The sequence below is a fragment of the Muntiacus reevesi genome, chromosome 2 (genome assembly GCF_963930625.1).
Source record: "Muntiacus reevesi chromosome 2, mMunRee1.1, whole genome shotgun sequence".
Taxonomy (NCBI): Eukaryota; Metazoa; Chordata; class Mammalia; order Artiodactyla; family Cervidae; genus Muntiacus; species Muntiacus reevesi.
In genome coordinates this window covers 45,122,410-45,144,258 of record NC_089250.1, presented here as the reverse complement: position 1 = coordinate 45,144,258, position 21,849 = coordinate 45,122,410, and the positions used below count along the sequence as shown (strand labels likewise).

The 21,849-nt window shown below is 50.9% G+C and overlaps 1 protein-coding gene across 3 annotated transcripts in view; it reads left to right on the top strand.

The window, feature by feature from the left end:
• The window catches only part of WDR37 (WD repeat domain 37), a 34,797-nt gene extending 26,295 nt beyond the window's left edge, over positions 1–8,502 (top strand). For all 3 annotated transcript variants that reach the window (XM_065921418.1, XM_065921419.1, XM_065921417.1), the window contains exons 12-14: positions 4,275–4,409; positions 4,866–4,980; positions 6,171–8,502. In XM_065921418.1, coding sequence (XP_065777490.1) covers positions 4,275–4,409; positions 4,866–4,980; positions 6,171–6,302 — 382 coding nt within the window. In that variant the 3' untranslated portion in view covers positions 6,303–8,502. The remainder of the gene's footprint in view (positions 1–4,274; positions 4,410–4,865; positions 4,981–6,170) is intronic.
• Positions 8,503–21,849: the final 13,347 nt, after the last annotated feature.

The window sequence follows — 21,849 nt, the reverse complement described above, 5'->3', positions numbered from 1 at the left end:
TGTTGTTTTAACTCTGATCTGGGCTGGGAGGTAACTGGGTTTTCTAGGGTGGTTTTCTTGATCCTCTTCACCCGGTGGTTTTCTGAGCATTGAAACAAACACTCAGATGTGCTGTTCTCAGGAGTGTGGCTCTTTTTCCCTGTGTCACCCTGAAAAGTCCCTGTGGAGTGTTCTCAGTGGATGGTTGCTTACACAGAGGCAGTGTTTCTTACCATGTGACTGCATGTTTCATGTTATATTATGATGTGGAACACACTTTGGGAAAGCTTATCTTAGGGCATATTTTCATTTATAGGGACTCAGCACAAGTTCTCTAGTGAAGTGTGTTGGACTCTTAACATTTTCTATGATGTGAGTACTTTTAACTCGAAATACAGGTAATTCAAGTGTTCTGTGTGCTGGTTGTTCTTAAGACAAGGTGTAGCGGTGTAGGTTTCATCACTGACTCAGTTCTGTAGCCCAGCTTCTCTGGGACCTGGGGGAGAGAATGTTTTCTCCTTTTCATTTCTGGTACTGTTACCCCAACTTTCACATGGCTCCTGTGCCTTTTTCAGAAAGTAGGGTTTGAGATGTAACACTTCTCTGTAAGATGAACGAATGTCTGTAGGTGACGAGTCCCCCTGAGATCTGGCTGTATTATTTTTGCTGGATGGAGAGAGAGCTCCTGGTGGAGTGTCTGTTTAGGGTTTTCATTGTACATTTGTGAAAAAGACAAATGAGCCCCCCACCCCCTTTTTGATATGCTACCTTTATTTTTACTCTATATTATGAAATTTCTTTGTTATAATAGGAATCTTAACAGGTTTTATGTAGTGAAGCTTGGGGTCTGTATTATTAGACAAGCTTTTGGTGGCCCAAGGTGTACCAATTTGACTGAAAAGCAATTTTAGAAACCTCATGTAACCAGCTGTTTTCCTGATAAGTGGAGTTTGTAGTGTGTCCTGTTCTTGGAAATGACAGAGATGTTTAGTTGGGAAAATTTGGAATGTCACAGGAGTTTAACTATTGGCAGTTCATTTCTCATGTATTTCTGTCATCAGCTATAGCTGAAACCCAGAACTTTTTGTCTGATGGGCTCAGTCCTTGTGCGTTCATGTGCTTTCCACTACCACCTGAGGACGGCCTCGTGGGGACAATGCTCTGGCCCCTCTGTGACGTGCAGTGGGGCTGGACTCCGGCCATGTGGGTTGGATCCAGGGCCGTTCCTGTGAATGGCTCTCACTGTTATGAGACTTACTCTGGGGCTGGAACCCCTGCTGCACTTGAGAGAACCCCACCCCCCCCCAGAACCACTGCCTCCTGTGGAGTGTGGCAGAGTTGTCACCCTGTTTTTAGTTTCATTTTGTTCTGTTTCCATTGCTATAAAAAGGGGCCAGCAGTGGAGGCAGTCACTGGTCATTAAGCTTCCCCCGTGGGTGGCCGATGACTCCAGGCTGTGCCCAGCTGATGGTGTCTACACGTGCCATAAACTTTGGCATTGAAGAAATTGGAAATTAGCTCAGCACGGAATATTTCATTCTTAGAAATATCTGAGAATGCAGTTTTTTCTTTCTTTTTGCCTAAATTCGTTTCATATAATTGTTTACTTAATTCCTAGAGTGTGAACTCAGGTGCTTTCTTGTCTAAAGAAAACAAGACACGACGTGTCATAGAAAAATTTCTTTCTGTCTTCACTTCTTCTGGACCTGATAAGGTGTTGGCAGGATGCCTCGAGCGCCCCGGAGCAGGGAGCAGGGTGGGGCTGTGGCGGTGCCCGCAGGAGGTCACACCCGCACCTCTGCACGTGTCATGTTCCATGTAGCCCGTGTCACTCCTGATGGGTCTGGACGCAGCTCTGAGGCCTGTGTGCACACGGCCGTGTCAGGGCCTTCGGCTGGATAGTGTCAGTACCTTCTGTTGTGTATTTTCTCGTAGGACGCAGGGCCTGGCACGCGATGGTCGAGGGAGCGGTTCTGGGGTTCAGCCTCGTGAAGTGAGCAGGGAATGTCTGCACTGAGCCTGGGGGCAGCTGGAGAGGGGCATCAAGTGAGGTCTGGCCCTGCTTGCTGGAGTGTCCCCTGCCCTCCTCCAGGGGAAGCCAGATTTGAAATCCCAGAAAGAATCGGTGTGGTGCAAACCTGACTTTTCCTTTGAATACTTGTTATTTCAGGGTCTGCTCCTCGGGGAGCTGGCCTTCCAGGACTCCTCAGAAGTTTGTGTCACTGGGAGATGAGTTTCCGTTTCTCACTCAGGCATCTGAGATTGTGAACTGCGGGAGCCGAGCATTTTCTAACTTGGGGGGCCTGTGCTCGTGGGGGCGGTGCTCTGAGGGCCCAGGGTGTTCCCGAGGATGGGTTCCTCCTTGGGGACCTTAGCTTCTAGAGCACAGTTTGGAGGCCAGTGGTTGGAAGGTGGGGGCCACCTGACCCCTGTGAGCAGCATCGGTCAGGTCCTTGTGGGTTTGTGCACAGCGGCTGTCAGGCAGGAGGGTGGCATGGGCCATGTATTGCGTCACACCTGGATCTGCACTCCATGAGCCCCTTACTCTGCCTGCAAAGTGGAAGAGTCACAAAGGGTCTCCCTGGGTCCCCGCTGCCGGAATGTGTGCTCCCTGCCTGCTCACTCTGCCCCGCCAGAAGCCCCGTCCTCCTCAGAGTGAGAAGGCGCCTGCGGCCGGTGCCAGAGGAGTTGCTGCCTCCTGTCTGCGGGCTTCATTTTCCACATGGTGCACTTTCTTCCTTGGCCGGGAAGTTTCAGCAGATTGTTATGCAGAGCAGCCGCTTCCCTGTGTGATGGGGGGACAGCTGTGGGTCCTAATGAGGAGCCCAGCTTCCCATCTCCACTGATTGAGGCCCACAGAGGGAGCGGAACGAACGTTTTAGGCGTGCCGTGATGGCGGAGCCACTCTTGTCAGCTGGAGGCACACGCTCGGCTGCTCTCAGCGACAAGATAAATGAGGCGGTGGGTGCTGGTGGGGCTGGGCCTTCCACCGCCCCAAGGGACTGTGTGGGAGAGGCCTTGGGAGAACAGTCCTTGGAAGGACTGTAGCCAGCCTCTCGCCTTGATGCCCCATAATACCTGTCAGGGTCCTGATGCATTAAAACCCAGCGTCTTTCAGCATTTCATTAATAGGGCTCGACAAGCTTTGTGGGGATTTCCCCCACTAATTTAGCGGAGTATTAACTGAGGTTTAACTGGGTCAGACTTCCTGAGGCCTCACATCCACAGGGAGGTCGCCGGCAGTGGAGGTGTCTGCCTTAGGGCCCTGTCAGTGGCTGGGTGCTCAGATGGCCCTGTGACCTGAGGGGCAGCAGAACCTGGTTCCCACTCAAGCCCCCACTGTGTCCTTGTCGTCAGATGAGGAGTTTGGATGAGTCATCGGGTTGCTCTTGGGGTTACCCTTGTCTCTGTCTTTCTCCCTGTGGTGCACTCGGCCTTTGACCTTAACACTGTGCGCTCTAGGTCCATCCCACTCTGTATGAACCACATCCTCTTTACCCAGTCCTCTGTTAATGGACTTTTTGGTTGCTTCTGTGTTGTGGCTGTTGTAAACAGTGCTGCCATGCACTTTGGTATGTGTGTATCTTTTTTTTTTTGTTTTTTTTACAGTTAAATACCCAGGCGTGAAATTGCTGAGTCACATGATAGTTCTGTCTTTGAGGAATTTCCACGTTTTTCACAGTGGCTGCACCAGTTTACATTTGCATCAACATTGTAGGAGGGTTCCCTTTCTCCCCACCCTCTCCAACACTGATCGCTTGTCTCTTTGATGATGGCCATTCTGACAGGCGTGGAGTACCAGCTCACTGGGGTCTGGTGTGCATTTCCCTGGTGATTAGTGATGTTGGGCACGTTTTCATGAGCCTATTGGCCATCTGTAAACCTCCCTTGGAGAAGTCTGTTCAGATCATTTTTTAAATGGTTTTTTGTTGTTGGAATGAATTTTTTTCCAGTGCTCTGATTGAATTGTCTGAAAGTCTCAGTTGGGGTGGATGTTTAATTGTCTGCTCTAGAGATTTGGGTGGATTCTGTCTATCTGGCCCATCTTGTCTGGGAGTCTCTCCTTGTTCCGCTGCCGGGACGAGGTGAGGCTGCCTTGGAGAGGTCAGCGGGGACCCTGTGTGCTGGCAGGGGTTAGTGGGAGGACCAGTGAGTGGAGTCGACGACTCATGATGTTCACATCCCTGCCTCCCCATCCGCCCGACAGGCCACGGGGTGGCAGGATTGGGTGTCTGCTGTGCAGTGTGGACAGGGACTTCATGACGAGGTTCTGACCCCGTTCCTTCTCTTGGCAGCACTGTGACCTCTGCTGTGTTCACCGTGGGAGATAACGTGGTCTCTGGCAGTGATGATCGCACTGTGAAGGTTTGGGACCTGAAGAACATGCGGTCCCCCATTGCCACCATCCGCACAGACTCTGCCATCAACAGGTGATGGGTGCTCCTCCATGGACCATTAGGGTGGCCTTAAGGGGGCTTGTGGCATGTGTTGGGTTCCTGTAAACTTGTGTTCACTTGGTATGGCCTTGGGAAAAGTGCATTAGACTCCCAGGAAAATATCTTTTATTGATCCTCTTCTAATGCACATTCTGTATTCTATAAATACTGAAACCTGGGTATAAAATCAGGTTGATGTATTGAGTTTTTAAGAATTAAGAATGAATTCTTTTTGTCCAGAGGTTACTGTGTAGCACATGTAATTTACAGGTGAGTAACTCAGCTCGTTTTCTGATGCCTTAGGCTGGTAACACCTTGGTTTGCTAATGTGTTTTGGGTTGAAGAGTGGAATGCATGAAACCCCCACTGCATTATTTCCTGTAATCTGAAAAACTTGTGTTGTCACTGTTGGTTACGTAATTTACTTTTCTCTTCTCCTACACCTTGTAGGATCAATGTGTGTGTTGGCCAAAAAATCATTGCCCTCCCCCACGACAACCGCCAGGTGAGACTGTTCGACATGTCGGGTGTGCGGCTGGCCAGGCTCCCGCGCAGCAGTCGGCAGGTGCGTGCTGGGGCCGCCTGTGCGGGGGCGGGGGGCTGGGGGCGAAGCCCGCTCTCTGATGGAGGGGAGCTCCCAGCCAGCCTGGCTGTGTTCAGTGCTCCAGGAGTCCCTCCTGGAAGAAGGAAGTTAATTCTCACAGTGGGTTTTAATTACCGAAGTACATTCAAAACAACCACCTCACATGCAGTCAGTAGAAGAATGTTCACAATTTTACGCCCTCTTCTTACCGGGTCTCCATCAGAAGTACTCGGTCACTTGAGGGTTAGGACTAGGGAGCGCTGGGGCCCAGTGAGCAGAGGGGTGTGAGTGGGTGCGTGGGCCTGGTGGGGGTGTTCTGGACCCCCCACTCCCCAGCTTCCTAGCCCCTCCTGCCCGCTGTGAGGTTGCTGACACCAGTGTCCTGCAGTGGCCCTGGCGTTTGTGGTCTCTCGTCCGGAGCCCTGACTTCAGTGCCTGTCTCAGGTGACCTGCTGCAGTTTTCTCAGTGGTCATGGAGGGCAGGCCTTGCTCCTACTGTGAGCATCCCTCCACTGGCAGCCCTGGGCCTCTGGCCTGGGAAGGCCTCTCCAGTGTGTGGACAGCAACCCCCTTGGGGATGTCTTGCAGAGGGAATTTTGGTGCTCTTCTATTGAGAGTCTGTTTTACTTACTGGATTTCTGTCGGCTTTTCTGAATCCTGCCCTGTACCTGTTGTATATTACAGTAACAGGTCAGTGTGTCCCACTTTAAACTCCCCAGATAGCCTGCAGGGTTTGTTGCAGCATTCTGAAGGTGGCGGGAATCTGCTTGAAAGGCCACTTACTTTATCTTTGTTTTATTTGGCACCAAAGGTATATTTCTAGCTCTTTTATTCCTTGAAGCAGTTATTTGTTCAAATGGTACTTGGGGTCTTTGAGTGAATTATATGTTTCTTTTCACATCATCCATCCTCATTTATTCTTTAAAACATCCCAGAGGGACCATTTCTGCATTCTTCCTGTTGACTGCCATCTGACTCCTTAGAGAAAGGGTCCTGAGGCGCTGGTTGGGCTGCACTGAACTCAGCCGTGTTCCCACCCCTCGTTTCACAGCAGCTCCCCCAGCAGCACAGGAGGTCTCCTGACTGGTCCAGTTCAGGGCCCCCTTTCTGACGGATTGTGGGGGTGTGGTCCTGCTTGGGCCCTGCTCTGACAGCGCTGTGCCTCGTTGCAGGGCCACCGGCGGATGGTGTGTGGCTCAGCCTGGAGCGAGGACCACCCTGTGTGCAACCTGTTCACCTGCGGTTTTGACCGGCAGGCCATCGGCTGGAACATCAACATCCCGGCGCTGCTACAGGAGAAGTGAGGGTGCTGTTCTGAGGCTCCCGCCGGCCGGGACCGTGCCTGCCGGCTCGCTGGGCGCTGGGACGCCGCGGCTGTGGGTGGTGGACCTGAGCAGGGCGCTCTCTCCTCACTGTACCCAGCTTGCATGAAGTGTCCAGAGGTGTGCCCTGTTGTTTCTTTCTGTTTTGTGTGTGTGGGCATTGCGGCCGTGAGGTGGAGCCCCTTCCATGGCCGCTGGTGTAGTGAGTCCCTGGAGTGTCAGGTGACAGGAGGGCGGGGCATCTGGAGCGATGGTGCATGTGTGCCTGTCCAGTGGGAGTGGGCAAAGACCTCACGTCTGTGTGGGGTTCTAGCGTGTGCTGACTCAGCTTCACCTCTGTGTTCTGTTACAGTTGTGAAATCTGCTTGGATTTTAGAAGTTAAAAAAAGCGTAGAATGTTGAATTTGCAACATTTGGACATTTTCTTTTGAAAAGAAAAAATTTCTGCTCTTTTTATGGAAAACCATTTCAATCTCCTGAGGTATCTCATGCTGGCAAACTCTGAAATAGAATGGTTCTAATCACTGATTCCAGATATTAAGTAAAATTTAAAGCACTTTAGTTTATAGCTGTGGTTATAAACAGTTTTTAGAAGTTTCAGATGACTTATCCATTGAATGTGACTTGACCTTTCTAGAAGGCCCTGCTACCTGAAGACAAACCTTATTTATTTTCTACACCTTGGGTTTGCATGTTTCCAAGTGGGTTCACTTCCTGGTGGCATCTGAGAGCCAGCAATGCAAATAAATGAGTTCTACCTCAGACATGAAGTATTTGGGAAACTTGGGGTGTCTCTGTTACTGGCTCAGGCACTTGTGATTTAGAGCTGAAATGAGCTCATCCAGAAGGCAGGAGAGGTGGGCGCAGCAATGGCCCTGCCCAGGAAGGGCTGCCAGGAGCCCCTTCTGCCTGGAGCCTGTCGCTCCTGCCTTCTCAGGACTTTCTGTCCAGTGTTCACGAGTCGTGTTTCTTGTTGAGTTATAATTTGATAGCGAGACCTCTCAGTGCCCCCTAGCCTCCCCCTGCCCTGTTTGTAACCCTTGGAGGCTGTCCTGGGACAGGCACCGAGAGGGACGCTGGAGACCATCGTGTCGGCCTCGTCTTGTAACCGCTTCTGTTCTGCGGTGTCAGGTGGGGCGGCCTGAGTGCTGGTCCTTTGCCCGCAGGTCCTTCTGTCAGGCCCCACGGTAGCCGACCTCAGGCCTCTCGGCTCTGGATGGTCAGGACTGGGTCTGGGGGACCCCTGGCCGGGTGGGAGGGAGATCAGAGGAGCGAGGGTGAGGCGGCAGGAGTTTCAGGGCAGCTTTACAGCAGCGGCGGCTCAGGAGCTGATGTTGGAGTCCGACATTCCCTGACTGCGGTGTGAGGATGGCTCCCACCCCGGGTCTCACGCGGAACTGCCCCCTGCCTCTGCACACACCGGCCTCTCCTGCTTTAGTCTCACAGCTGAATGTCTTACTAGAGTCACTGCTAGGAACATTGGAAAATGTCTGCAGGTCTTTGCGCCAGACCTACCCAGATCTTTGCCCATTGAAACAGTGGGAAGCAAGTGAACTCTGTGTATGTGCCAGCCGTGTGGATGAGGCTCCACACGCAGCCCCATCTCCCTCCCCGGGCCTTGGCCCTTCTCAGGAGCGGGATCCGCCACCGTGGTCACGGGGTGTCTTCGGGTGTCATGAAGGAGCTGGGGGTGCTGTATGTGCACACCCGTTTGTGCACATGAGTGTGCGCGGGGATGTGTGTGCATGCGGCTGCAGTGAAATCATGTGACCCACTGCCTTGATTTCATCTGAAGTAGTGTTTGGAAGTGGGAGTGGTTTTGTCCATGTGCCGATGAGTCCAGAATTTCCTGTCATAGCAGGAGGAAATGTGTGTTTACTGGAAACCATGTGTCAAGAGAATTTCTTGAGAGGTGTGTTGTTGGACAAATGACACCCTTTTTCTCAGCCACTGCACATCAGTTTCTGCAGAGTGAAAATTCTGTACCTATTCTGGAACTGAAGAATCCTATGTAAATCATCTGTTGCTTAAATCTGTGAAAAATGAGGTTTTTTTGGGGGGAAAGTGTGCATTTATAAGTGTCGTGTAGAAGCAGGTGTTTTTACTGTGTTGATGTAATTGTTCATAAGTGTTCAGTGTCTTCATTGCAGTATGAGATTCATTAAAAAGCCACGTTCTGTAACTATCGTTGCGAAAGTGTTGTTATTAGGAGTTTTTAAAAATTATTGACTTTTTTTTTCATGTTTTTACTTTGGTAAAGCATTTTAATGGCTGCTGAACATCACAATCATGTAGAAAGTGAACAAGTTAATTATAGTATTGGCCATTTGAAAAACTTTACTTTTAGACTTCAAAGCTCAGTTGTGTTTTATTTTCTGTTATACTGTAATTAAATGATCCACATTATACTTCTCCATTCCTGCATCGCCACCCCAAAATTTTTGAAGGGAGTTAATAACTTGACAAAATGCAGTCCTTTGTCAGAGTCCCTCAGTTTCATAAACACTTGTCCTGTCCTTACTATAGTTAAGCTTGTTTGAAAGTTGAGAACAATTGCAGTTACAGAAAGCAACCTGTTACAGAAAGTGATCCATTACAGAGAGAGGATCTGTTTTCTGTGTTGAATGCATGCTGGGATGGGCCGTGGCCCTGTGTGGCCCTGCTCACTGTCCTGTTCTCAGCCACGTAGATGGAGCTGCATCTGCCATGGGAGCCATGGCAGGTGGCTCCTGGGAACCCGGCAGGTGGCAGGGCCCTGCCTGGCGTGTCCCCCAGCCCCACCCCAGACCAGGAGGACTTGCCACCCAAGTCCCGTGGGCCGCAGGCACACGTTCAGTCCCCAGAGCGCAGAGCTTCTCCACAATTTCTCCCTCATCCTACTCTTTGAAAATGTGAGTATTACCTAGATTTCATAATTATACCTTCAGTTGCATTTAAAGTTCATATTAGTATAAGAAATTGAGAAGGCAAGACTTGTATTGCTTTGATTTCATCAAAATGCCACCAAGATGTGTCTCCCTCACTGTCCACAGCTTTTCTGTTTTCACTGAATAAATTGGGAGTCAAGGAAATTCCCTGTGTTGGGAGTGCCTCTGCTTTATATCAGCACATATTGTGCAGTCCCTGTTGTATGTAGAGGCTGAAAATGAAGTCACAAAAGTGCTCTGAGTTTAAAATCAGATTTCTAAGAACATTAAGCAGCTTAGGGCCAACATGCAGGTATACTGAGCACCCTTTGGTGCCTTGTGGGCTGTGTGCCTTTTGGGCTGGACAGGGTCTCCAGAGAGAGGACATTCAAACTGGAGCCTCCTGTCAAGGCTGAAGAGAGTGTCAGGAAGTGAGAGGGATGAGGGCGAGGTTTCGGCCACTTGAGAAGCATGACGGGGTGTGAAGGTCGTCCATGATGGAGGCGGCTTGGTCAGGCTTTGGAAAGGGTGGCCTACTCCACGTGTGCCAGGCACCTCCAGACAAGTGTGTGGGAGTCTGGTTCCATGGGATTTGTGCTAAGTGTTGAGCTGGGGGCCGCAGGCAGGGAGGGCAGGGCTTATCCCATGATGAGGGCAGTTTCCGGGTCCCGTCATGCTAGCACACAGGTGTCCGTGGTACCCAAAGGGTGCTACAGTGTGTGAGAAGGACCCCCCCCCCCCCTCCAATGATAGGGATATGCTGGGGAATTTCAGCCATGATTTGGAGACTATAGTCTGTTACCTGGGCCAAGTTCATCTACTGCCTGCTGCCGGGCCCCTTGTCACCACCGGCCCACAACCCTGTCCTCCCACCTGCATGCTAGGCAAGCTGTTGTTCTACGCTCCACTAGCCCAGACACGGCTGTCACGGTGCTGCCTGGGAAATCTTGGGACTGGAACTGAGAAAGTCCGTCTCTCTCCAGTAGTTCAAACTACATGAAAGTAATGCCGGGTGCTTCAGAGTGAAGAGAAAATAACTAGGATTCTGTGCTCAGCAAGACCTCCTTCAGGAATGAGTGTGAAGTGATGGCCTGTGGATAAACAGAAGCAGTTTTCACCAGGACCCCTTCGCTAAAGGACCTTTACAAGGATGTTTTGTAAGAAAAAGTCATGAAGGCATGGTTTCAAATGGACCAGCATCCTGGCACACATCTGCACCAAGTTACATCTGATGAGAGCTTGGGATTTAAATATCCGTTATTGTTCTACTGGGGTTTGAAAGATTAAGTCTGGTATTAAATATCTATAGAGAAATTTCAATGCTAACCACAAGGAAAAACACCTTGGAAAGATAAAAAAGAAATGATTGGACATAGTTACTGTGAGGGACTGGGAAATGTGGTAAATAAGAATGGGGCAGAAGTGAGTTTTTAGTGTATTTCTTTTTATAGTTTTTGAAATTTTAGAACCATCGAAATATATCACCCATTATCTGAGAAGTTTTTGCTTTTTTGAATATGTGACAAAAATTAAAATCAACCATATTTTAAATATTTTAAAACTTTAACATAGACATTAGAGAAGACATAAAATGACAGACCATCAGGTTTATTAATAGGAAGAATCAATATTATAAAAGGTTCTCCCCATATTGGTAAGTAGATACAGTGCAGTTGCAATCCAGATCACCCAGGGTTTTTTTGAGGCATTGGACAGTATGGTTCCTGTTTTATTATAGAGAGCCAAGGCCAGGGTTAACAAGAAGAGGAAAGAGGAGGCGGGAAAAGAAAAGAAAAAGTATACCTTAAGTCTGGCAGGGCTGTAGAATGCAGAGTGAGGGGTTTGCACAGAGTGGGGAATTGACCAGTACAACAGAAAGAGATCAAAGTCGATTCATGCATAAATGAAAACCTGAAACATTTCTGCTCATATAGTCACAGATCAGTGGGGGGAAATGAATGTTTCTAGTGGTTATTCACGTGGAGGAAGATAGTAAAATTGGATCCCTGTCTCATATACCAAGGGCTTCCCTGGTGGCTGAGACAGTAAACAATCTGCCTGCAATGCAGGAGATGCGGGTTTGTTCCCTTGGTTGGGAAGATCCCCTGGAGTAGGGAATGGATACCTACTCAGGTGTTCTTGCCTGGAGGATCCCATGGACAAAGGAGCCTGGGGGGCTATAGTCCATAGGGGTCACAAAGAGATATGACTGAGTAACTAACACACCCACATCTCACACCAAAAGGAGAATCAATTCCAGCATTATATATGAAAGACAGAACATTAAAAGAAAAACTGTGGAAAATTCTTAAAAAGATGGGAATACCAGACCATTTTATCTCTCCTGAGAAACCTGTATGCAGGTCAAAAGGCAACAGTTAGAACTGGACATGAACAATGGAGTGGTTCAAAATTGGGAAAGGAGTATGACAAGGCTGTATATTTGCACTCTGCTTATTTAACTTCTATGCAGAGTACATGTGCAATGCCAGGCTGGATGAAACACAAGCTGGAATCAAGATTGCTGGGAGAAATAACAACCTCAGATATGCAGATGATACCACCCTAATGGTAGAAAGTGAAGAAGAACTAAAGAGCCTCTTGATGAGGGTGAAAGAGGAGAGTGAAAAAGCTGGCTTAAAACTCAGTATTCAAAAACCTAAGATCTTGGCATCCAGTCTCATCACTTCATGGCAAATAGAAGGGGAAAAAGTGGAAATAGTGACAAATTTTATTTTCTTGGGCTCCAAAATCACTGCAGATGGTGACTGTAGCCATGAAATTAAAAGACGCTTGTTTCTTGGAAGAAAAACTGACATACCTAGACAGAGTATTAAAAAGCAGAGATATCACCTTGCTGACAAAGGTCTAAATAGTCAAAACTATGGTTTTTCCAGTAGTAATGTATTGATGTGAGAGTTGGACTGTAAAGAAGTCTGAGTGCCAAAGAATTGATGCTTTCAAACTGTGGTGTTGGAGAAGACTCTTGAGAGTCCCTTGGCCTGCAAGGAGATGAAACCAGTCAATCCTAAAGAAAATCAACCCTGAGTATTCATTGGAAGGACTGATGCTGAAGCTCCAATACTTTGGCCCCCTGATGCAAAGAGCCGACTCAATTGAAAAGACCCTGATGCTGGGAAAGATTGAAGGCAAAAGGAGAAGGGGGTGGCAGAGAATGAAATGGTTAGATAGCGTCACTAACTCAATGGACATGAATTTGAGCAAACCCCGGGAGATAGTGAAGGACAGGGGAGCCTGACGAGCTGCAGTCCATGGGCTCGCAAAGAGCACACGTTCAAGGTCATAGCACCAAACACAGAACAACCGGCACACACCACCAGGGACTGGAAAGCAAATCTTGGTACATCTACACAGAGAAATATGACATGACAGAAACTGGATGACCCACATGCACCTGTGTGCAACTGTTGGTCCATGTGAAACCTTGTGAGGCATGAGCCATCCAGCCATGCATGTGATCATGGCCTCGTATTTCGTGAGATGAAACCCAACATTCCAAATGGTTGTCTGTGGGCCAGGAATGGGGCTGGGGTGAAGGAAAGGGTGAGATCAGGAAGAGCTGAGACTGGCACCATGCCGTTCCTCATCTGGATCCTGGGCACATGGGTGCCGGTTCTGATCTTGACGCTGGGCACATGGACACTGGTCCTGATCTGGACGCTGGGCACACAGGGGCCAGCCCTGATGTGGAGGGTGGGCACAAGGGTGCCGGCCCTGATCCAGATGGTGGGCACATGGTGCTGTTCCTGATCCAGACGGTGGGCACATGGGTGCCGGCCCTGATCTGGACGGTGGGCACACGTGTGTCAGTCCTGATCTGGACGGTGGGTACACGGGTGCCGTTCCTGATCTGGACGGTGGGCACACGGGGGCCAGTCCTGACCTGGGCTGTGGGTACATGGGGGCTGGTCCTGATCCGGACGGTGGGCACACGGGTACCTGTCCTGATCTGGATGGTGGGCACATGGGTGCCAATCCTGACCTGGATATGGGCACATGGGTGTCGGTCCTGGTCTGGACGTGGGCACACGGGTGTCATCCTGATCTGGATGTTGGGCACATGGGTGTGTGTTCCAGTTCTCACACTGTATAACCTGAGTGCTCCTTCAGATGTTCCTTTAATATGTCTAACATCATACAACCAAGATAATAGAAACAGTTCTAAAGAGAAAGTGTTGGATCAAGTGAATGCTGGTAAGATGAGGGAATTTGTAGTAATATTTTCTTCCACACCAGTTTCATGCTTATTGCAAACCCTAATTTTTCACTTCAGATACTAATTCTTGCACTTAAAAACGTATAGTTTTATCCTAAATTGTCTGATTTTCTGTCAGTGTGTACGTTCCACGGGAGGAAACGCAAAGCCAATTTTGTTCCAAGATCATGTTCTTGAGAAAAACAGTCACGAAGAGCAGGCCCCTTTGACATCCTTGCCATCCTTTGTGCAGTCGTCTCTGGACCCCAGCCCTGCTTCAGTTCGCCGTGGATTCCAACCGCTCCTGCACCGCAGGTGGGTCCTGCACGTATGCTGGCTCCTGCAAAAGCAGAGATTGCAAGTGCACCTCCTGCAGGAAGAGCTGCTGCTCCTGTGGCTGCATGGGCCACAACGTGTGTGTCAGAGCTGCATCTGCAGAAGGACCTCGGACACCTGCAGCCGCTGTGCCTGAAGGCGGGGAGACCCTGCTCCCCAGTGTAAACAGAACAACATGTACAAACCTGTAGGTAAAAAAAAAATACAAGCTGACATGTTTGTTACATTTCCTTCTTTTTTCTTGTCCTATAAAATACAAGAATGATAATAAAAGTGGTTGGCTTTAAAAAAAACAACAGTCACAAAGGCAGTTGTCAAAAGGCAGTTTACACTGTCAAAATTGGGTTGTTGGTCAGATACGTTTTGTAAATCCTGGCTTTAAAGGGGGAAATGTAATAAGGATTTAATTTACCAGGTGTGATCATAAAACAATAAAAGTAGTTTTCTATGTTCATAAGTGGGGACTGTTCAGGCAATTTCAAATCTAGGAGACAGTCCAAAAATTGTGTTGATTGGGGGCCACACGCCAGAGTAAGACTTTATTCTCACAGTCTTGTTTTGAGGAAAGCAGCACTTTTTTGGCTAGGTGGGTATGTTCTTGTATATTTGCTAAAATATAATCATTTTCTATGATGCATATGTATTACTAATGTCTTCTAGCCCTGAATTGATTCTCAACAAGTGATATAAAAATGTCCTTCTGGTGAACTTTTCCTGCTTTTTCAGTGATAAAATTATTTGTGTATGTTCTGTAACTAATTCTCTCTATTGTATATAGGAACTTGATTTTCCTTTTTTATGACACAGTTTTATTGGGGTCTAATTGAATGTGTGAAATACACTGATCATATATGAGGTATAAAATAGCTATGGATAGGGCAGAGTTGCTGGAGGTTACGGAGCCAGGGTTTCAAAACTACTCTGGTTAACATGCTAAAGGCATTAGTGGAAATGGTAGACAGTGTGCGAGAGCCGATGGGAGTGATGTGAAAACCATAAGAAAGAATCAAAACCCTGGGGCAGCCATGAAGAATGCCTCTGAGAAGCCGTTCAGTAGACTGGACTGAGCGTCTAAACATGGGCCAATAGAAACATCCCAAACAGGAATCCAAGGAGGAAAAAAGAACGAAAAAATCAGAATAGAATATCCAGGGACAATTACAGAAAGGTGTGATATCCACATTTGGGAACCGGAGGAGAGCACGGAGCAAGGAGATTTGAGATAATAGCTGAGAATTTCCCAAAAGTAATGACATAAGGCAGACCACAAATCAGAGATGCTGGGGGATGCCAAGTGCAGAAATGCCAGAAAATCAACACTTGGGCATGTCACATTCAAACTGCAGAATAGCAAAATCTGGAAAGCACCAAGAATATACCACAGCTTTAGGAAAGAGGGATGAGAGGAACATGGGATGTTTCATCAGAAACCACGCCGGCGACAGTGTGTGTGCGTGTGTGTACAAAGCAGTCATTGTGCTCCTGGATTCTGTGGTCGAGTTCAGAAAGGGTGTGTCAGAGATGACTTCTTTTCTCCTCCATGATGTCTGGGAGGACTGCACACTGGGAGCAGTGCAGTCATGACTCTGGAGTCATCTGCAGGTGTCTTCATGTGCATCTGGTCCCTGAGTTGGCTCGACATGGAAGGCTGGCTCAGCTCAGAAGCTGCCTCTCATGTGGACTGGGCTTACGGCACGAAGTCCTCAGGGAAATCTCCTTCCTCAGCAGGGGCCCGGATGTCAACAGTGAGCGTCCCGTCTGTGGGGCAGAAGCAGGGGCCCACGGCACCACTGCCTGCTTGGGTACTGTCCTCGGTGCTTGTGTGTTAGCTACTCACTTCGCATCACGGCCACAGTTTATGGGTGGGTGGTCCCTTCCCGGTGTCTCAGCATGGACTGGAGGGAGAAGGGGGGTTCTGGCCGAGACAGTCCAGCTCTGGGGTTGGTGCTGACGGTGCTGACAAGCTGACCCTGGCGTCGGGTCTCTGCCCACCTGGCCCCTGGGGCTCCCAGACTGTGGTTGTGCTTCTAGCCGCCCTGTCCCCACACCCGCCCACCGGGCACCTGCTCTGACCACGTCCACATGTGTTGCCCCCAGGGGACAGGATGGTGGGTGTCTTCCCTGAGCTTTGGGGTGTCCAGGGGCAGAGGAGCTCCCTTCCGGGAGGGGGGTCCAGCCACAGGCAAGAAGGGCAGTGAATGTGTCGGGTCTAGTCCCTCTGCAGTGACCCTGACTTATCTCTGAGTCTCTGCACACTTTCCAGTGGCTGTCTCTTGAAATAGTCCCTACGAGCATTTGTAAATTAGGGCTTCTAATGTCTCTCCTTGAGGCAGGGCAGCTTGCATTTCCCTTTTCTCACCTCTGGACTCTTCCTGTGGATGACCCTGCCCAGGGTGGTCTTGGCCTCACGCCACCCCCCCCCCCCACCCCCCAGGCCAGGTGCCATTGCCTCCCTCTGATTATTCCAACACCCCCACCCCTGGCACCGGACTTGCCTGGTCACCTGGTCTGTGCCCCCCTTGCTTCATTGGAAAGCAGTACTGTCCGCTGCTAATTATGTCCAGCCTGTGTTGTGGACACCGTTTAATTTCTTTTTAAATTGCTTTGTGTTCATTGCCACCAACTAATCTATGAGCTCTTTGGGACTAGAGAGCACATGTATTTAATTATCTCTTAAGGATGGAGGACGATGGGTTGTTCATAGCAAGTCTCAGTAAATATTATTTATTGAAGAACCTGGAGAGTGATCACTTTGACCCTCCCTGTTAGTGAACGGTTGGAGTCCTGTGATGGCGAGGAGGGCAGAAAAACCTCCAGACTCGAGTAGTAACTCATCATTATGACTACTTATTACCGAAAGCAAACACATACCCCTTGACATACTTAATGAATCCTCGTCACAACCCTTTGCTGCAGGTATGATTCTCTTGTTAAAAGATGAGGGATTGGGGTTCAAAGGCAGGAGCCACCTTGCTCAGAGCTGTGGGTCAACACAGTCTTCCTGATGCCAAAGTGAAAGTCACCCAGTTGTGTCCGACTCTGTGGCCCCATGGACCATACTGTCCATGGAATTCTCCAAGTCAAAATCCTGGAGTAGGTAGCCTTTGCCCCCTCCAGGGGATCTTCCCAACCCAGGGATCGAACCCAGGACTCCCACATTGCAGGCGGGTTCTTTCCCAGCTGAGCCACAAGGGAAGCCCAAGAATACTGGAGTGGGTAGCCTATCCCTTCTCCGGTGCATCTTCCTGACCCAGGGATTAAACTGGGTTCTGCATTGCAGGCGGATTTTTCACCAGCTGAGTCACTAGGGAAGCCCCAAGTCACCGTGCAAACAGCCTCCACCCACTGAGGAAACCAACCAACCAGGTTCCAGATAAGCTGAGGTCAGTGCAAGGATATTCACGGGTCCTCAGGGTGCCCAGTTCAGGTGGCAGCTGAGTCCCTGCTGGACGGGGTGGGTGGTCCATGGAGCGCCCCTCGTCCCTGTGATCTCTTGGTGTGGAAACAGGCTTTTCTTGGAAACTTGAAGCAACCCTCGCTGAGGGACCTCAGTTCTGGGGTTTAGTGGAGAAGCTCAGCAGTCTCACTCGCTCCCTGCACCAGGCACCTGAGGCACAGCCTCGCAGAGCGGGCTCTCAGGTAGGATGCCCGCAGGAGGGAGGCAGAGACTGGCTGTCACAGCCACAGCCAAGGAGGACAAGGCTGCTGCCTTTGGGCCTGAGCTGCAGCTCTGCATTCCCAGTCGGGCCTCTTCTGTCTGGCCGCACACCTCCACGACAGCTGCTTCCTCGAGGGCGCGAAGGCTGCCCGCCTGGACGACGGGCCTCTCGGCCTGGCCAGGCAGCGAGTGTCCCCTGTCCCAAGCTCGCTCATCTGCATGCCTTAGTCCAGGGAGGGGATGATGGATTTTAGTGTCCCCCTCCCCCTGACGTGAGCTCCCTTGGCTGGGGGTGAGTGTCAGAAGTCACTCTGGACACTGACCCCTCGCGGAACAGAGCTTGGGGTGGAGAGCCCCCTGCTGGCCTCTTGCAGACGCCCAGGGTGCGGTCCTGGCTAAGGTTGTCACTGCTTGTGACGCTGACCCGCCGGGTCGGGATGGAGAAGGAATCCCACGTGCAGGGAGGAAGGTTCCCTTCTAGCGTCATTAGATGAGACCTGACTTACCCACAGGTGACTGCAAGTGCAGTGGACACCTTTCCTTCTGGCTACCGGCTTTCTGAACCTGCTTCTCTATGCAGGGACCCCAACCCTGGCAGAAGCAGAGCCTGAGGCCCAGAGGCTGGGTCTGGGGGGAGAGTGGCTGAGGGGGGCTGAGGTCCCTGACGGTGTGTCTGGCTCAGCCCCAGTCCAGGGCACTCAAGGTCAGAGGTCAGCCTTGGTCTGCCCATGCGTCCTTGGCCTTTAGAGGGGCTGCCTTGGCCTCACGCAGTCCCTGCTCCCTGCAGGTGGGAGCCCGTGGGGACCGGAAGCAGCTGCTGCTTGGCGAGAGGGGTTCTCCAAGTGTGCAAGGGAATTGTGGAGGCTTCTCCTCCCCTTGTGTCCAGGACCTGTCTCCCTGAGGGTTCCAGTGCTTGCTCATCCTGAGCAACCCTCCTGCCCGGGTGCCCCGCTCCCTGTGGGGCAACTGGCCGGTTACGTGGTCACTGTCCTGTCCCATGAACTTGGGTGAAGTTGGGTCTGAGGAGGCCCCCACGGAGTTCGGGTGGCCCTGTGATCAGACCACAGGCTAAGTCTCACCAGGCCGCTGTCCTGGGAGGAAGGACCCTGAGCTGACCTGCTGGCCGCCAGGTGCCGTGCGTCTCCTGTGGGTGGGTGTGGTCCCCCCAGCTCCAGCTCCAGCTGGAGTGGCCCTGGGGGGAGGGCCACTCCTGATGGACTTCGTCTGTGAGGCCTGGGGGACAGCCTGAGTCACCTGCCTGCGTGGACATACTCATGGCCCCACCTGTGATAGCAGGATGGTCACACGCTGCCTGCACTCAGCCCGTTCACCTCACCCGGAGTCCCTGTCCCCCAGTCCCTGTCCCCGAGTCCCTGTCCCCCGAGTCCCTGTCCCTGAATCCCTCCCCCGAGTCCCTGCCCTCCCCCGAGTCCCTGTCCCCTGAGTCCCTGTCCCCCGAGTCCCTCCCCCAAGTCCTGTCTCCGAGTCCCTGTCCCCCCGGAGTCCCTGTCCCCGAGTCCCTGTCCCCCAAATCCCTGTCCCCGAGTCCCTGTCTCCCAAGTCCCTGTCCCCCGAGTCCCTGTCCCCCGAGTCCCTGTCCCTGAGTCCCTGTCTCCCAAGTCCCTGTCCCCGAGTCCCTCCCCCACGTCCTGTCCCCGAGTCCCTGTCCCCCGAGTCCCTGCCTCCCTGGAGTCCCTGTCCCCGGAGTCCCTATCCCCGAGTCCCTGTCCCCCCGGAGTCCCTGTCCCCGAGTCCCTGTCCCCCTGGAGTCCCTGTCCTTGGAGTCCTTGTCCTCCCGGAGTGCCTGTCCGGCCAAGTCCTTGTCCCCCGCCTCTGGCCACCAGGGGGCATCTGTTGTCCTTTTCACCTTGGGCTCGTTTCCCTCCAGGCTGGGGGGGCTCAGACCCTCTGCCCAAGGCCTGATCTCAGATGCACTCCTGTAAGAAGATGAAGGTTCGGAAGCTGATCCTGCCATTTCCTTCGTGGGGGCAGACCTTCTGTGGACTCTGAGCCCCTAGAACTCTGCTTGATGAGAAAGGCCCAACACCCCAGGAAACACAATTGTGCTTAATGTTTTTATTCACTTAACAGAAACATTCACTTATCAGATTTCACTGAAGTGCAATTTACAGAACTCAGAGGCAAATTAACATATGTAAATTCATATTTTAAGGTTTCGGATTTTTTTTTTTACAAATATTACAAATGTACATCGATCGTTACAATATTGCCATTCAGTCATGCTTTCATGTACATACTTTCACTTAAGAATTACTATTTATTAAGTTCATTTTGCTTAAAAAATGCTGAAAATTAACTGGGCACTGCTGGGAAAGTGTTTTTCCTTTTTTACTGATGCATGTACTGCAGAGTGGTAGAAACCTAGTGCCTGTGTGACACGAGGCCCTAGAGTCCAGGTTGTTTGTCTTTGGAGGGTATTTCTCCCCCGGCTTCCTTTCTCACATGAGTTGAGAGCCAAGTGTTTCTTTCTCCAGGGCCGGCGCTGCCCGCACATCCCTGCAGCAGTGATACGATTTGGTCTACATGTTCAGAGCTGTGATGTCAGTGTCCCTTTTGGTAAACAGGCTCCAGGGGCCTGAAGGGACTGAACACGAAATCACGGGAACACTCCAGGGGCTGCCTAGTCCTGAGCAAAGACCTGAAACAGTCAACGAAGTGGGGCTCAGGGCAGACACGCACCTGAGACCTGACGCTCAGTGGTAACAGGATGGGGTGTCAGGCAAGAGAAAGGGGGGAGGTTGAGGAGGGAGAGAGCGTGGGAAAGAAGAGGCAGCTGGAGGCAGAAGCTGCCTCTGCCTCTTGTTTCTGCCTCCCCCACTCCCACCTGCACCCTTCATTTGATCTGATTCAGTCTGTGGGGGGATCTTAGCAGAAGCTGGAGCATCCCGAGTTCCCAAAACCCACAGTGCTGCAGCTGGGGGTGAGTCGACATGGCAGAGGGTGGGAAGGGGGCCCCAGGGGCCCTCCCAAGTCAGAGCTTCTTCCCCACCGCCCACCCCCTGCAGGGACTCCATGCGGGGCCAGGGAGTATGTGGGACGATGGGGAGGAGCTCAGGCTCACCTGGCCGCTGAGGGGTGGTTCATAAACAGGCTTTCCTGACTTCCCTTTGGTCTCATCAGAAAGTGCTGTTTGTTGTATTTTGGGGCCAATTAGACGATTTCATTGGAATGGCTTCTTAAAAAATGGGTATAGAAGTTTCTCTAAATTAAAAATGTCTAAGTTTCAAATATCTTTTTAATTTCTTTAAACAAGATACTATAGACACATCTTGAAATTTTTAATCTAAAAATAGGATTTCATCAAAATACTCTAACTATTCTATTCTGGGCATTGATATACCTTGTATTTACTATTTATGGCTCTCCAGACATGATAAACATTATACTGGAAAAAAAAAAAGAACGCATTTAACTTTACCAGTAAGAACAGAATACTGTGAAAAAGGAATCATGTGGGAAAATATGAGCTGCGCCTGCTTGAAAAGCTCCTTGATGGTTCTGAGGAACAGTGGATGTTAAGACACCATAGCCTCCAGACATGAACAGACTCAGAGAGGAGCAAAAGTCAACAACAGTCATAGACCTGCACATACTTTGCTTGGTGAAAACAGAACACAAATCTCGAATCGAGCAACTTGCTGTCACATGTACGACCTGCTGCCCACTCCCGACTCTGCGGGTGGGTCCCACCAAGATGCTCTGCACAGGGAGCCCCAGGCCTTCCCCCATGGAGCCGTGTGCACTGGGGAGGGAGGTGGATGTGATGGGGCGGGCGGATGGGACCCAGCAGGGCAGATGTGAGTGCGGAGGCACAGATGGTGCTCCCGCAGGTTCTGCAGGCAGTGGATGGTGGGCCTTTTGGTTGGCTCTGTCCTGCTTTCAGGGGAACTCAAGTTTTCTTCTCACAGAGACCACAGGTGGGGTCCAGGAGGTATCAGGCTCTGCTTGACTCAACTTCCCCAGGGTTTTCCAATTAAAATGTGCAGGTGGACCTGCCTAAACAGGGCCAGGTTCCCGGGGCCTGGAGCTGAGGGAGAGATACCTCTGGGCTCCGGGATGATCTGAGCTGGGCCCTCCCACCAACCCAGGACCCTCCTCGAGCTTCCAGTCGTTCCAGCTCCTGCCCCCACTTGCCCTCCTGTGCCAGGAACCCTGGGGTCGTTTCTCATTTCCTGCTCACTCATGGCAAAGTGCCAGGCCCTAAGCCTGGCTTCCCGCTGCCCTCGGACCCTTGTCTTGCTGCAGGTGGACCCTGCAGACTCCTCGTCCACCTCTCTCGCCTAGAGGCGCCCTCCTGACCCCACAGACTGGACCCAGGCTGGTGCTCACGTGCACTGGATGTCAGGCACCACCTCCTCCAGGAGCAGCTGTTTACATATCAGTTGGGGTGGT